Genomic DNA, 16,472 nt, shown 5'->3' on the forward strand with positions numbered 1-16,472 from the left:
TTTATAATAAAAATAAAATTTTTCTTCATGTCTATGAAAGAAAGAAAAGGAAATATAAATGCAAATACCTAGTTATAAAACTATTCAAGTATTTAGAAAGAAAAACCAAAATGGTATTGATCCCAGTTCCACTTCATAAATGTAAAATGTATTGTCACATTGTGCTATGGGTAACTGTAGAACTGAAAAGAGACAAAGTTAGAGACTTCAAATTTTAGATTGTTCTGTGTAAATATCATGGTTTGACAAGCTTCACTAAGAATTACTTTGTCCTGGCACATACAAAAGATTACAGGGAATGTAATTAATGGTGTTAATTTATAAAGGGAGATTGGTGAGTCATCAAGCAATTAATTAGTTTCTTGCTAAATAATGAAATTATTTACTCACATAGGAGGTGAAATGATGATAAAAGAGTAGATATTAATTAAGATCTCTGTATTATCTGTGAGGTCATGGCTTCCCCAATCTTTTCAACCTTTTGTGAATATTTATCATTCTCTTTGTCATAAAGCAACCAGAGAGGTGAATATGATTTATAGAAACGTTATTTTGGGAACTATTAGTTTTCTGAATTTTTGGGGGTATGTCGGTGTGTGGGGTGTTATATTGTAGGGAACTACAAAATGGTCCTTTTCAGAGCATGAGGAAAAATCAGCAGATTTTTCTCCCTAGCAATTTAAAGACTACATAATTTACATAATTATGGAATAAAGTGGTCAGTGGATTTTAGACTTATATGAAGACCTTATTCCATCATGTGACTTACTCTTGCCAGAACATCTCACACGGCATTGCAGCATACATTTTAAAGGGAAACTAGTTACAAGAACATAAGAATGTGTGTTCAGGTCCAGTTTATGTAGATTGCACAATAGATATCTGGTAAAGGATTGGACAGTTCAGGGTGCATGACTTGTTAAAGACAAAGTGAATGGATGGGAATCCATATGGAATGCTATCAAGATAGAGAGAGTGTCTAGGGCAAAGTTGATGGGTGAGATTGATTCACTATACTCTGTTTAAACAAGAAGAAAAACAAATAAAAAAGCAGGTAATGGTGGAAAGAAGCAGATGAAGCTGTGCACCAGAAACAGAAATCAGTGTAATTGGGTTGCTTGTGATACTTAAAGCACAGGCTTTTATTATGTGAACAAAGAGAGGCTCTTTCCAAAAAAAAAAAAAAAAAAATGTGGGCAAGGAAAGACATTGCCTTATTGCTTCAGCAATCCACAAAGCAAATCAAGTATTTGTTTCCAAGTGATATGGTGGACACTAAGAAGTTAATTTCACATTTATGCCTAATTCTTTTCTGTAGAGATAAGTGCTTGTGTGAGATTCTATTATGCTGACTATTCAAAACTGAACAAACAACTTGACATCCTGAACATTAGCGAGAACAAAAATCCCCAGCTGCCGTTAGTGTAATTGGTAACTAAAAAATCTATAATGGATAGTACTTATGGTAACAGAATAATGGCTTCCCAAAGATGTCCACAGCTAACATCTGGTGTTATGCCTATGTATGTTATGTTACATGACAAAGGGGTCTTGTAGATGGAATTAAGGTTATGGACCTTAAAATAGGGATATCATCCTGGATTATCTGGATGGGCCCTTAAAAGGAGCCAAGGAAGACAAAAAAGTCACAGAAAAGGAGAGTGGAGGAGAGAGACTCTAAACGTGAGAAGGACTCGACTGCTTTGCTGACTTTGAAGACGAAGAAGAAGGCCATGAACCAAGGAATGCAAGTGGATTCTAGAAGTTGGGCACAGCCCTTAGCTGACAGCTAGCAAGGAAACAGGGACCTCAGTCCTGCAACTGCAAGGAACTGAATTCTAACAATTGGAATGAGTAAGGAAACAAATTCTCCCTCAGACCCTCCCGAAAGGAATGCAGCCCTGCCCATACCTTGATTTTGGCCTTTTGAGTCTATAAGCCATGCAGAGATCCGGACTTGGGATTTACAGAAAAAGTGAGATAATAAATTTAGGTTATTTGAAACCACTAAATTTGTAGTAATTTGTTATGATAGCAATAGAAAATGAAAACAGCAGTCATTACAAGTCGTCTCTTTTGGGGAAGTTGGGGTATGACATCGCTGATATGCTCTCTTCTTGGAAGTTCAATAAACAACTAACGAAGAGGAGTCTGGAAGAACAGAGTGTTGGCACTGACTAAATGTTTGTTAAGCTCTTGACAAGTTCCAGTGGCTGATGCATGAAATAAAACAGATAAAATCCCCAACCCTCAGGGTCCTTAAACCCTGTAGTTTAAGAAAACAATAATAAAATAATACAGTATTGGAAGGTGATGAGCCTCCAGATGAAAAATATAGCAGGAAAGGGGATAAGGAATGTTTCGGGATGTAGTTTTAAACGGGAAAATTTACTCAGAAGTTGATGTTTGAGGTAAGGGAATAGCCTTGAGGCTATCTGGGGGAATGGCATTGAATTCAAGGGAAAGCAAGGAGGACCTTAGCAGGAGTTGAGATTGGGGAGATAGGCCAGGGGAGAGGGCAGGCCTGTCAGGTCTTCAGACATTGTAAAGACTTGGCCTTTGCTCAGAGTGAGATGAGAGGCCTTTGGAAGATGACCTTGGGCCACTGTGTAAAGAATAAATAAATGAAAGGAGAGAAAGAATGGAGTCAGGAAGACCAGTTGGAGGCTCTAGCAGTGAATTAGGCTGGAGATGAGGTGGCTTGGACCATAATGGTGGCAATGGAGGTTGTGAGAAGCGCTAGAGTTCTGGATGCATCTTGAGGAAAGTAGAGCCTATGAGAGTTTTGTTTGAAATGAGTATTAGACTCAAAGAAATTACTAAAATTATTGGGGAAAAGGCAAACCCAAATCTTAACCTGTTTCAGATGACATGTTTTTTAACAGCAATTTTTAAAAGAAATCTAGGGTAAAAAATGTATTAATAGCTGCAACTATTATACTTGGAAGAATTTTACCACAGAAATTGTTCACAATGAATTCCAATGTTTCATATATATTAATTGCTATAACTCATACATACTGGAATCACTAAAATATTTTTAATTTATGCAAATCACATGTTCCTATCAGTGAGGCTAAGTGGATGAATTTTGGGACATTTGCATTCTATCTACCTCACGCTAGTTTCCAAAACTACCAATTTGTTTTACATTTTGCTATAGACAGTGACCTGAAATTTTGTATTTTGAATGAATTTACTCTCTGGTTCCAACTGCATTTTTATTTATTTGCTTTTCAATATTTTTCCTCATCAGAGGGAAATTGTTTCCCAGAATGGGATGGACTCATTTGCTGGCCCAGAGGAACAGTGGGGAAAATATCAGCTGTCCCATGCCCTCCGTATATTTATGACTTCAATCATAAAGGTATTGAATTTTTCTGAAATGGTTAATTTGGAACAGAAATTTACTTAAAACAATTTTTTTTTTGTAAAGGTCTAAGGGACCTGAACAATCTCACTGTTTTTCTTCATGTCTTTGTAGGAGTTGCTTTCCGACACTGTAACCCCAATGGAACATGGGATTTTATGCACAGTTTAAATAAAACATGGGCTAATTATTCAGACTGCCTTCGCTTTCTGCAGCCAGATATCAACATAGGAAAGGTAGTAGTAATTTTATATTTGTGCACACCTAAGGGGAAACAGAATAATGATTTTATGCAATTTTTGATTTTCAACCATTGTATATAAAAACTCTTTTATTCTATGACACAAAGATCATAAAAGACAAAAGCAAGTTTGGAATCTTTTCAGATACCTTGTTAAGGAAAAGTCTAAGACCTGAAACATTCTGGTGTTTTCTTTAGGTTAAAGTTACCTGGCTGAGATATATACATGTATATTTATAAATATGTATCTCTGTGTATATTATATTACATTATGCTATATTTATATTACATTATATTATGCTATGTTATGTATAAAAATTATGTATAAAAACAGCAACATGATTCACGATTTCTTTTGACTACCTATAAATGGTTGCATCTCATCTTATTCTATACACCAGGAGGAGTTTTATATTTCAGAGATGTACTTTCCATATCCTAGGATTTGCCAGTAGGTGATTTCATTAGTATATTAAAGATTAGAAGGGTGGCCGGTTAGCTCAGTTGATTAGAGCGGGTGCTGATAACACCAAGGTTGCCGGTTCGATCCCCTCATGGGCCACTGTGAGCTGCACCCTCCTTAAAAAAAAAATAGACTAGAGTTGTAAGAATTAAAGAGGAGTGAGGGGCATCCTACAGGTCTTCGGCATGAAACCTTAATTTTACATATGTGAGTCAACTCAGAACCAGAGATCAAGTGTTGGTCAAAGTGACACAGCTCACTGATGGCAGGGTCTAAAGCAGAGCCCTGATCTATAAATTCTTCATCAGTGCAGTTTCTGGGACAGCAATCATATGTAAACTTTGAAAACTTCTAGATACTTTTAAGTTATATTTGTGGTGCTTTAAAAGTCATGCTTAAATTCCTATCGCTCAGACCTCATGAGTAAAATGCATGATGATATATGCATATGATGCTGGGAGTGAGTATGTTTAAATTGATGTATAAATTATTTTTATGAGGACCCTGAGAACAGTCATTGTACATAAACTCACCCAACATAGACATTTTTCTTTATGCTGAATGATTTTTGAGGGGGTGGGAGAGGGAGAGATTGGTGAGTAGATTTTTTGATTTTGCATCAATAGTCAGAACTTCCTTTCTTAACTGTTTTCTTTTCTAACACAAAGCACTACCACCTAAATGAGTTTTTAGAAAGTTGCTGAAAGACCTTCAGTTTATTTCATCACTTACAAACTTAGATAAAATTAGTCAATGTGAGGAGATTGCTATATACAATAGAACTAAAGCCAACAATGACTTTATATTAAAACACTTCAAAATTATTTCAATTTCATTGACACAAAGAAGCATTCACAATATTTAGTGTACTCTGTGAAGAATTTATTTGTGCATTAAATGATGACAACTGAGAGTCTTTCACAGGTTTTAAACGGCCTTTAAATTAAATCCTGGTTTTATGTACACTGAACTCTAATTTTATAACCATTCTTTGTGATTACTAGGTAGACCAAGATTCAAGATAGCTAAGGATAGTAATATACCCAAGTATATACTATTTCATATAAAAGTGATTTAAAAGTTAACTGAAAATTTGAAGAATTTTGTCAGCATAAATAATTTTATCTCCTTAATTAAAAATATAAAGAGTATTTCTATTGTTTACAACCCTTAAGCAAAGTTTGAGACAACTTCAGCAAAGTGAATATCCTATAATAAGAAAACTAGATGCCTCCTAAGTTTTTATATACTGTAGGAAAAAATGATATTACTTGTTTGTGAGATATTAATTATTAATGATTATAGAGATTTTTGTACAAGAAAGGAAAAATTAAAAAAACAAAAAAAGTGTGCATTTACAATAAATGTGACATCTTTGTGGAGGAAAAAAAGGTCATAATTTTTTAAAACATCTATTATTTTGTTCTTTAAATAATTTCTATGTCTTTGGCTTGACTAAATGAGATAATTACTTTTAATAAAAAGAAAGAAAAGAATTCTTATGATAGACCACAATATTATCCAATTCCTTAGTGTATGGTATTTAAAACAGTAACATATTGTATAAATTATCATATAATGTATATAATATTTAAAGGCTATATGCGTTTCTGGAAAGCAATTTAGCAATGTATATTTAAAAACTTCAAAAGGTCATATCCTTTGATGTTATAATATTGCTTCTAAGTTCTAAGCATAAAGATTTGGAGTGTGTGTATTGGGGGGACTAAACAGAAAAAATGTTCATTGAACAATGAATAATTATTGTGGATATTCTGAAGAATTAAAATTTCCAATGATGAATTAGTTAAGTAAGCTCAAATATATAATTTTTATCAAAGAGTTTGTAGCCTTGGGAAATTCTTTTCTTATACAGTTAACTGAAAAAAAAATCAGGTAATAAATGTATATAAATTAGGGATGAAGATGCTCAAAACAATAGGAAATGATGCATTAAAATAGAATGAAAAGAAATACATGAAATACTAACAGTGTTGCTTTTTGGTTGGTGAGAATTCAGGAGTTTTTTTCTCTTCTATTTTGTATTTGACACATTATCCAAATATTTTCTATAAAAGTTTTAACATTTTATTTATTAACAGAAAATAATATGTAGTAAATGTTAAAAAAAAAGGAACAAAAGGCAAAGTCTTCTACTCAGGTTGTAGGAAGTTATGATAATAGAATAAATGCTTAGATGCAAAGTCAATAATTTGTGAAAACGCATCAGTGAGCTAAGAAGGCCAAGAAATGAAAATGAACCAAGTTCATTTTGAGAGGTGGACAGGCCCTTCCTGTGAGAGAAGAGACCCATGGCTGCATTCATCCCTGGGTCTGCAACAGAAGAGGTGCAACCAGACCATAGAAAGGGATAGAAAAGAAAAGAGTCAGACTTTTAAACCAACTTTTAACAGACAAGGGTTGGCATAAAGGCTTAGAATTCCAAGGAGTGCCTCCTAGTCCTAGTGAGCTCTCACCCACCAGCCAGTTGTTTCCATGGGGCCTTCACTGAGTGCCTGGAGGCAGTATGCCAAAGGCCAGGGGATTCACAGAGTGAAAGACAGCAGTTAGCTGAAGGCATGGGACAGAACATAGGAGTGGAGAGACATGTGTTGAGGCACATGGAGCCCCTCACTAAAGTGCTTGACTGCTGCAGCTCATAGTTCAGGGAGGGGCAGGAAATCCCCAAGATGCATAGATCTCATTGTGTGAAAGTCAGCAGCCTGACAAAATAGAGCTGAGAAAGATTGTTCCTAGGCACAGAGGCCTTCTTCTAAAGCAAGGCAGTGGCTAGCCGAGGACTGGGCCAGAGCATCAGGGTGGAGGGACGTCTCCTGAGATGTGGAAAGCCGAGGACAGAGCTGGAGAGCTGGAGAGCAAAGTGAAACCCCCAGCAACTTAAAAGATGATGGATGATTCAAAAACCTGAAAGAGTTCTTCTATGGCTTGGAAAAGTGTCAGATGGACTAAAACTCATATAATGGTCACCAGACACTGCTGGTGCTCAGATCCCGGGGTTTGCTGAAGGTAAAGTCTTGATTTGGCTCTCAAAACCTAAAACCAGGGTAAATGAGTCATAAAAAACGAAAAAGAAAAACTATGACAAATCCCACCTCCAGTTTAACAACAGAATAATCCAGCCACCCCATGTGGGAAGCCTGATAGAAGAAGATGTCTGCCCTTTTCAGGTTGTTAATATTATATGCTCAGTCCTTACTATTTTATCTACAATGCCCAGAATGTAATTAAAAAATTACAAGGCAGAGACCCAAAATTTAGAGTAAAAATAAGAGCAGAAAGAAACAGATGACCCAGATGTTGGAATTTGCAAATGAATACTTAATAACTATTATAAATATGTTAGATGATTTAGTGAAAAGGGGGCATAAAACAGATGGGGAAATCAGCAGAGAAATGAGAACTTAAAAAAAAACAACCAAATAGAAATTCTAGAATTGAAATACTCAATTCAAAAATGAAGAATTCATTTGATATGTTTAACAGCATACTGGACACAGCATGATAAAAGACCATTGAACTGGCAGAGAGGTCAATAGAAATTATCCAACTAAAGCTTTAGGAGAAAAAATAAATTCAAAAGCCTGAACCATCTGATTTGTGAGATAATAAATAATTGTCTAGTGTATGTGAAATTAGAAGTAAAGAGGTGTGTGTGTGAGAGAGAGAGAGAGAGAGAGAGAGAAAAAAGATTTGTGAGGACAATGACCAATAATTTTTTAAATGGATGAAATCGATGCACATGTCCCAGAAATTCAGCAGACTTTTGGCAGGATAAATAAAGAGAAAGCCATACTTGGACCCATCATAATTACACTGATATAAATCAAGGTAAAAGAAAATCTTGAAAGGAGTGAGAGAAAAAAGCCACGTTATATTTAAGGGAACAACAATAAAAAAAGACACCTGTCTTTTATTCAGAAACAATGAGACCAGAATACAGTGGAATGACATATTTAAAGTGATTAATATGCATTAAGATAAAGGAAAAATAATGGTATTTTTCAGACAGAAAAATTCTGAGAGAATTCATCCTTATTAGGCCTTCAGTGTAAGAAATGCTTAAAAAAAGTTTTCTAGGCAGAAGAGAAATATATCAGATGGAAACACAGATTGGCAGGAAGGAATGAGGAATACCAGAATAGGTATATATGTGGATAAAAATGATAGGCTAAAATAATCCAAAAACTTATATACCTATCCTTATTTATTGCTATATTTTTATCTATCTTTTTAACTATGTCCAAATCGTGATTCATTTAAAAATCTATTGACTGTTTAAAGCAAACATAATATCCTCTTATTAGAGTTTTAATTCATGTAAATTACAGCTCAATAAAAAAGTTAAAGAAAACTAGAAATAATATTCCCTAAATGACATATTCTTTTTACCAGTGTCCTTTTAAAATAGTCCTGTAATATGTGTTTGGTTTATCCCATATATCACATGTTAGATATACGATTCCAATTAGTTAAAATGAACAGTACAAACATATATGAAGTAAATATTGCAACATTTAATTTGTCCTCACTTAAGCAATAAGAAACGCCAAATATTGTCATTACATCTTTAACCCTTACTTGAATTTAGGAAATAAAAGGAAGATCAGATGAATAATCTATAAAATATGAATGTGATAACACATTGCCTATCTCTAAACAGGTAAAGCACGATTTTTATCTACATCGACTGATTTGTTCAAACCTGCTTTTCTAATGAAATCCCTTCCCCTGCAGCAAGAATTCTTTGAACGCCTCTATATCATGTACACTATTGGATATTCCATCTCCTTTGGTTCCCTGGCTGTGGCTATTCTCATCATTGGTTACTTCAGGTGAGTGATTCCTATTTGCATTTTTATCCATCGATGACACAGAGATTTCACAATTTGTGGCCCCAGATATTATTTTGCCCAATATAAGTTTTTGAATTCAGCTTAGTGTTATTATATTATTTGACTTTGATGATTTATTTTTTATGAGGAATTCAGGGGTTTGTCAGAAATCTTGAAGCATCAAAGCAGTATGAAATAGTCAAACCAACAGATCTGTACTGCAGTGTATCTGTTTGCACAGAGATGCAGAGTTGAATTTTCCCAAATGATTTTGGTGCATTTGAACAGAAATTCATTTTAAATAATCTCAAAAGTTATCTATCATATATAAAGCAATAGTATTTATTGCATTTATTGTGGTTTATTTTTTTATCCACTTATTTGTCCAAATTTAGTGATATATTTGAAAATTAATTTCCAAAAGTTACATTTTAGTTTTTGATCCCAGTTGTTCCTATTGGAAATATATAATAATGTCTTTCTGTCTTTGTTCCAGTTTACTATTTTTTTCCTCTATTGTGGGAAGAGCTTGGGGTCATTCATGTAGTTTCTTTCCCCATTTCTAATTTTATCCGAATCTATATACTGAATATTTTTCTCTCCATAGACGATTACATTGCACTAGGAACTATATCCACCTGCACTTATTTGTATCTTTCATACTGAGAGCTGCAAGCATCTTTGTCAAGGACCGAGTGGTCCACGCTCACTTAGGGGTAAAGGAGCTGCAGTCCCTGATAATGCAGGACGACCTACAAAATTTCATAGAAAAAGCGCCTTCTATGGACAGATCACAATATGTAAGTGTTTTCACCATTTTCTCTCATGACTGATTCGTATAACATTACAAGTAATTGAAATCTCATAGTCCACTAAATATATGTTAACTTGTTTTGGCTTAGCTTATCTGTGAGAACTAACTGGAATAGGTGACCAATTTGTATAGTGATGTTTACTATTTCAATTCTGTCCTCAACTCTCATGTCTAATCACTCATCATCTTAGATTATTAAAAGTGCTTGGGCTCGGGGTGGCCAGTTGGCTCAGTTGATTAGAGTGCGGTGCTCTTAACAAGGTTGCCTGTTCGATCCCCACATGGGCCACTGTGAGCTGCACCCTCCACAACTAGATTGAGACAACTACTTGATTCAGAGCTGATGGGTCTTGGAAAAACACACTTAAAATAAATTTTTAAAAGTTAAAAAAAAAAAATGCTTGGGCTCTTTTCTCAAGAACATTCTGGAATGGAAGCTTCAAAAAGGACATGATTGGAATGGCCTTTGATGTACGGCCCATAGCGGCTGTCACCACTTGCAAAAGTAAGAAGCCCACTTTTAAAACCAGCAGCTTGGGATTTAAAAGCCCATGACATTTAGTTCCTTTATTGTAGACTCAGAAACTTGGTTCAGTGGAAGATTCCATGGTACTTGATTCTGCTTTAAAGGTCCTGGTATTATTTAGTAAATATAACAACCCAATTCTTCAATTAATTAGATCATTAAAGCAATATATCTGGAAACTCAGTATAGTAGATTAATTGTCATGTTGGTGCAAATTAATAGCCTATCTGTATCTCTGCCCTTTGCCTTGTAACTTTGTATTCCCTGCTGATTCTGATTCTGGACTGACTTTGTGGCTTGTTTTACACAATAGAATGAAGTGGATGTGATAGTGTACCAGTTGAGGGTAGGCCTTTATGAATGAGACTAGCCAAGATGAGTTGATCAGCAGAATCATCTAGGCAATCCATAGATTCATAAGATGTATCAAATATTTATTGTTTTAAGTCATTAACTTTTGGGGCATAAAAAAAAAGACCAGAATAAAATAAATTTATGGTAGAATGATGGATAATATTTGCTTTTCTATGCTTTTCTGTACTTTCTTAATTTTCTCTAATGATCATGCATAATTTTTTAAACAGGAAAAATTAAGGAAAAGTGACTTTTTTGCAACTTCTAAAGTGAAAAAAAAAGTCTTATTTTAAAAATAGAATCAAACCTATAGTCTTAAAAATGCTATGGTAAAGTAATTTTGTTCTGGTCTCTTTCAACAGTGTTGGCCTTCCTATGTACAGGAGACATTAGATTATAAAAAAAAGAAACCGAAGAATTGCTTTTTAGTGATCTAATGTTGGCATCCCGTTCAATTAGGAGTTCTAATGTGATGCAATTCCTGTTTATTTATAACAGGTTGGTTGCAAGATTGCTGTTGTGATGTTTATTTACTTCTTGGCTACAAACTACTATTGGATCTTGGTGGAAGGTCTCTACCTGCATAGTCTAATCTTTGTGGCTTTCTTTTCTGACACCAACTACCTGTGGGGCTTCACCTTGATAGGCTGGGGTAAGGCATTTATTTCTCCTTTTTGAAAAACTGCATTATGGATTTTAGGGCTCTCTGTCAGACCTATCATTAACATTCTTTCGGCCGTTTTCCGGAAATAATCCCTCCTCAACTTTATTCCTCCTTTTTTCTTTTTCATTGTTTATTGAAGAAAATTATTAAGATCAGGTCTATAACCCTCCCAGTGGTAACAAACTTTGCGCCTTTAACTTACGGTTAGTGTTCTTAGGCCAGATTCTTGAGGGGATTCTTTGGCAGAAATGTAAGAGAACACATTTTTAGCCGTATTAGCCGTACACATTTAGAAGTACCCTGCTCATGTCTTATGTCAGTGTCTGATTTAGCAACAATTTCATCTCAAATTTTTGATTTTTGAATTTCTAAGCTGTATTGACATATCTTTGATTGGTGTTTCTAGGTTTTATGATGAGAATGCCAGAAAGGAATTTATAAGACCATCTTGACGGCATTACAAATTACAAATTACAAACTAATTACATAGATTTACAACAATACAAATTTCAAACTAATTACATAGATTTACTATGTCTTTTGGAAGGAAATAATTCAAATTACTTATGGGATAAGTAAGAAAAAAAAAAGATATTCAGCTTACATTCCAAAATGCCTTACGAGTACCAGAGGGATTACTGGACTAGGCATTAATTCAACATGATATGGAGAAAGGCTGTTGTTTGTTAAAATTTAAGAGAAATTAAAGATCATATGTAGTTAAAATTAAAAAGTCTTGAGATTAACAATTGCGGGTGTCAATTGCTATTTTTATATCTAAATTATGAGGTGCTAAGCATAGGAAAAAATTAAGTGGCTCAAGATTAAATATGAAGGGTTTCTCCTCTTCAAAATAAAATAAAATAAATAAAATAGCAATAAAATAAAAATATTTCAAACTTTATTACTCACATTGTAGTGATGTGTGGAATTACATTACTTGTATTGATTTTGCTGATTCTTAACAATAAATGGGAAGGGAAGGAAATATTGGAAAGGATGACACATCGGAACTTTAATAAATTGAAGGCAAATATTTAAAATGACTGTTTTTACACATCTTTATTTTGAAGCAGGATGTATAGACAGTAAAAGCAATTTCTTTATTTAAAAAAAAGCAATTTCTAATATTTTTTTTCTTTACCAATCGCATTCTTAGTTTTCCCTATCCCTGCCTCAGTTTCTCAATTTTCTCATAAATAAGGCACTTTATTCTTGGTTCCATTTTGTTTTTTCAACTACACATTTAAAAACATATATTTTGTTCTCTATTTAAAAGGTGTCAGTCTTGTTTCTTTATTCTTACTGACTGTAATTTACCTCTATATCAGCAGCCATTTTTAATTTTCAGCTGTCAAAATTAAAAATGAGATGGCAGAATGTACATATTATCATATAAAAACCCTATTCTGGTTATACCATGTAGTCATATCCCTGTTGCCAAGCTTTCACGTAGAATATTTTCATGTTCTGTATTCTCTGAAAATAATCAGAGGAAGGTATTATAGTTCCACTTTTATTATCTCAATATAAAATGATCTCAATCCAGTAAACATGTTTTGATCAACCATTTATTAGTAAATACAATTGAAATACAGAGATACCTGTAGAGTACCCACATACAAGAAGCATGTAGTCTGACCATTAAGGTTATTTTGGTTTTTTGTTTGCATGTTCTGATCATATGTATTATATTCACAATATTTAATTTATAAAATCTGTTCTTTACAGTTATTTATGAGAGTCAATATAACACCTTTGCACAATTAAAAATCTTTATTGTTTGATTCAAGCATAATTTTAAAATCTAAAAAAACTCTCTCTCCCTTCCCCTATGATTTTTAATGGCATTATTAATTCTACTAAAGTTTACCTTAAAGTTAAAATTGTATTTAACCACTAGAATCAATAAAAGATCTATATTTTGACCCTACTTTATGAAAGGAAAGGGACTTGGTTGTCTCTGCATATCACTTTTTCCAAATTTTTAAGGCATAATTTGGGGTTTTACTCTTAATCATTTAAAATTATATAGATTATTACCTCTTTAAAAGAAAATAAATTATAGTCAACTTCAGATTCATATTTATAACGATTATGTAGATTTATCTCTGTGGGTTTACCTGGTTTCAAGATTCCACTTCCTCTCTACCCATTTGGTTTTCTGCTGTTTCTGCCCACTGGTAATATTTAATTCAGTAAACCTATTTTCTTTTCCATTGTAGCTCTTCTGTTGCAGACTGGTCCTTTTAAATAATACCTTACTCTATTCTTCTAGAACATTTTTGTGGACTCTGAATTAGATGTATTTTTTAAAGATTTCTTTTGTTTCTGGTAGTAATTCCATCTCTGGAGGGGGTAGCTGTTTCAGAGTTTCATAAATAGACATTCTTGTTTGTAACAACAAAAACTTTCAAAGGTTTGGCCATTTTTCTGACAGAGAGATGTGTTTATTCAGTATTGTCGTAGAGTCCTGTGAGAGTTGAGAACAATTCTGCCAAAATTACAGAGAAGGACTTCTAGGTTCCTTAAAGAACAAATCAGCAGGTGGTGATTTCCAGCATCCTGCAATGAGTCGTGAGGGAGCTGGAGTCCGGCACAGCCTGGAGTTTCATGTCTGAGCAGTCAGTATAAGCTTGATTCTCAAGGTTTCTAGTTAGTTAGACATCGTACATCGGTAGCAAATCTCAGAATCCCAATGTCATGATGGGTCACTAACAGTTAGGACTAACTCTACACTTTATGATCAAGCTATGACTTGACAATACTCCAGTAGCACCACAAGAGGAAGGTAAGGCTGAAGTAGGGCTCTGTGAAACCTCTGAAGTGTCCAAAACAAGGTAAAACTGTATAGACCTAGACAAGGAGAGCATATTCCCTCTCTTTGGTTTCAGAGCATCTCTGTTTTATGCAGTGGGATGCTGCATAAGTTTTTATTTGAATAAAAGGTTTAATTGCTAAAACATTTTGAAGGTTTGATTATCAGTTCAAACCTTCATTTTACAGGGCAATCGTAATGAAGCCGCATCAGAACCCACATCTACTTATTCTTAGAGATTGCCTCTCTCCCAGAGTCACTTATTTTTACTGACATATTTTATGAAAATAACTCAGCTGTCAAGGTAAATGCATATATTGCGTAACATTCAAATTTACATTAAATTTACTTAAATTTACATTTAAATTTAAAATAACATGTGAATTTCAAATATTTTTTTCTATATATGTATGTGTTCTCAATTATGTAATAATGTGATGCTAAGATTGGTGATCAAAAAAATCTTAGAGCCCTAAAGTGGTTTCTGTTCTTTATTCCTCTGTGGTTGTCTGTATGCTAGTCTTGTGAATGAGGGTCTTCCAAGAGGAGGAGAAAAGCAGTTTCATTAAGGTATGGTGCCTGACATATTTGTTATAATTATCATCTAAAAATATAATTCCAACTCAAGCACCATTAATCAATGTATATAGAACATCACTCAGGAAATTGCCTGATCAGGAGATTGTAAAGGAAGCAGAAGATAAAGACCTGCAAATGAGAAAATGGGGAAATGTTGATCAAGGGCAGGCAGACACTTTATAAAGATAGCCAAGGCAGCAGAACAGCAAAAGGATCTATGTAAGGCCTTTTTGAGCCATCCTGTCAGAAGGGGCCATGCTCTCTCCATTACATGGTATCTTTCTGAAGTCGTGTTATTAATTTTGTCTTCTACACCAGAATATAAGTTTCAGGAAAACAACGATATTATCTGCTTACTGTTTTATATTTTGAGACTAGAACAATCCTCGACACATAAATAGGCACTTAATAATTGCTGATTGGTTGTGTGGTTGGATGGATAGATGGATGGATGGATGGATAGATAGAATATGTGAGCTGAACCTAACCAGAAATCTGTAGATCCAGTTTAACAAAAACGTCTTTCTAGAACATAGAATTCAAGCAGATTTTTAAAGAATAGAGTTATAAATAAATAATAAATAAAATTGGAATATAGAATCATAAAATTAAATAGCCTCACAGGCAGGTTGAGGTTAAATTCAATTAGATAATCACTGATGACACCGAAGAAATTCTCTCTTGTAGGGTGTCATCTTATTTTCATTTTTTCATGAAAGTTTTTTCATCTGAATCTATTTCTATGTTCACTTTTTTTTGCTAAGAAAGAATATCTGAAAAATTACAAACGTTTTTAAAAAGTAAAGAATTTAATACTGTGTTTAAGAAAAAGTGTTCTAAATAAGATTAAAATGTTTTCTCTCCCTTTGTATGGTGCTTCCTAGCTTTTGTAGTGTTTTCCTCATGGTCTCTCTTCCCTTTTTTTAAACTTTTCTCATAAAGGTCACATAATGAAAGTTACCCGTTAAGTCCTTTGATCCTCTACTGTAATGTTCCATACAAGTTATGGTTTGTGATTTCTTTTTATGATGTCAGAGTCTAATCAACTCTAGCATGAACTGAACAGTCAGCCTTTCCTGGGGGCAAAGGACTCATGGAAACTCAGTGTCATAGAGTTGATGTTGCAAGCTCTCAAGGTGTTTATCACTCATTAAGGACAACTATCTCATGCTCAAATCATCAGACTAACATAGCAGCCACCCTCACCAGACTATTAATGCATGCAGATGCTTCTGTCTTGAGCCAATATGAACAAAAGGAGGCTTAACCTGATCAAAACGTCCTGATTTTTTAACTTGCAGAATAGTCTCTCTATGCCTTCTACTTTTGGAATGAAAATCTTCTAATTTTTTATTTTTCAATTATAGTTGACATTTAATATAGTTTTATACTAGTTTTAAGTGTACAACATAGTGGTTAGACATTTATATAATTTATGAGGTGATCCCCTCAATTAGTCTGGTACCCACCTGGCACTATAAATAGTTATTACAACATTATTGACTATATTCCCTATGCTGTACTTTACATCCCCATGACTATTTTGTAAATACCAATTTGTACTTTACTGCCTTCACGTTTTTCACCCAGCCTCTTAACCCCCTTCTCATTTGGTAACTATTAGTTTGTTCTCTGTATCTATGAGTCTGTTTCTGGTTTTTGTTGTTGTCTGTGTGTTTATTTTGTTCTTTAGAGTCCACATATAAGTGAGATCACATAGTATTTGTCTTTCTCCATCTGACTTATTTCAGTTAGCATAATACTCTCTAGGTCCATCCATGTTGTTGCAA

The 16,472-nt window shown here is 34.0% G+C and overlaps 1 protein-coding gene across 3 annotated transcripts in view; it reads left to right on the forward strand.

Annotated features, from left to right (window-relative positions):
• Nucleotides 1-16,472, forward strand: part of PTH2R (parathyroid hormone 2 receptor) — a 53,790-nt gene that overhangs the window by 16,847 nt on the left and 20,471 nt on the right. For all 3 annotated transcript variants that reach the window (XM_019726956.3, XM_088793988.1, XM_088793987.1), the window contains exons 3-7: nucleotides 3,257-3,367; nucleotides 3,485-3,606; nucleotides 8,830-8,927; nucleotides 9,535-9,727; nucleotides 11,120-11,273. In XM_019726956.3, the coding sequence (XP_019582515.2) occupies nucleotides 3,257-3,367; nucleotides 3,485-3,606; nucleotides 8,830-8,927; nucleotides 9,535-9,727; nucleotides 11,120-11,273 (678 nt within the window). The remainder of the gene's footprint in view (nucleotides 1-3,256; nucleotides 3,368-3,484; nucleotides 3,607-8,829; nucleotides 8,928-9,534; nucleotides 9,728-11,119; nucleotides 11,274-16,472) is intronic.

Source organism: Rhinolophus sinicus, chromosome 17 (genome assembly GCF_057876585.1).
Source record: "Rhinolophus sinicus isolate RSI-liver-muscle chromosome 17, RSI-T2T, whole genome shotgun sequence".
NCBI lineage: Eukaryota > Metazoa > Chordata > Mammalia > Chiroptera > Rhinolophidae > Rhinolophus > Rhinolophus sinicus.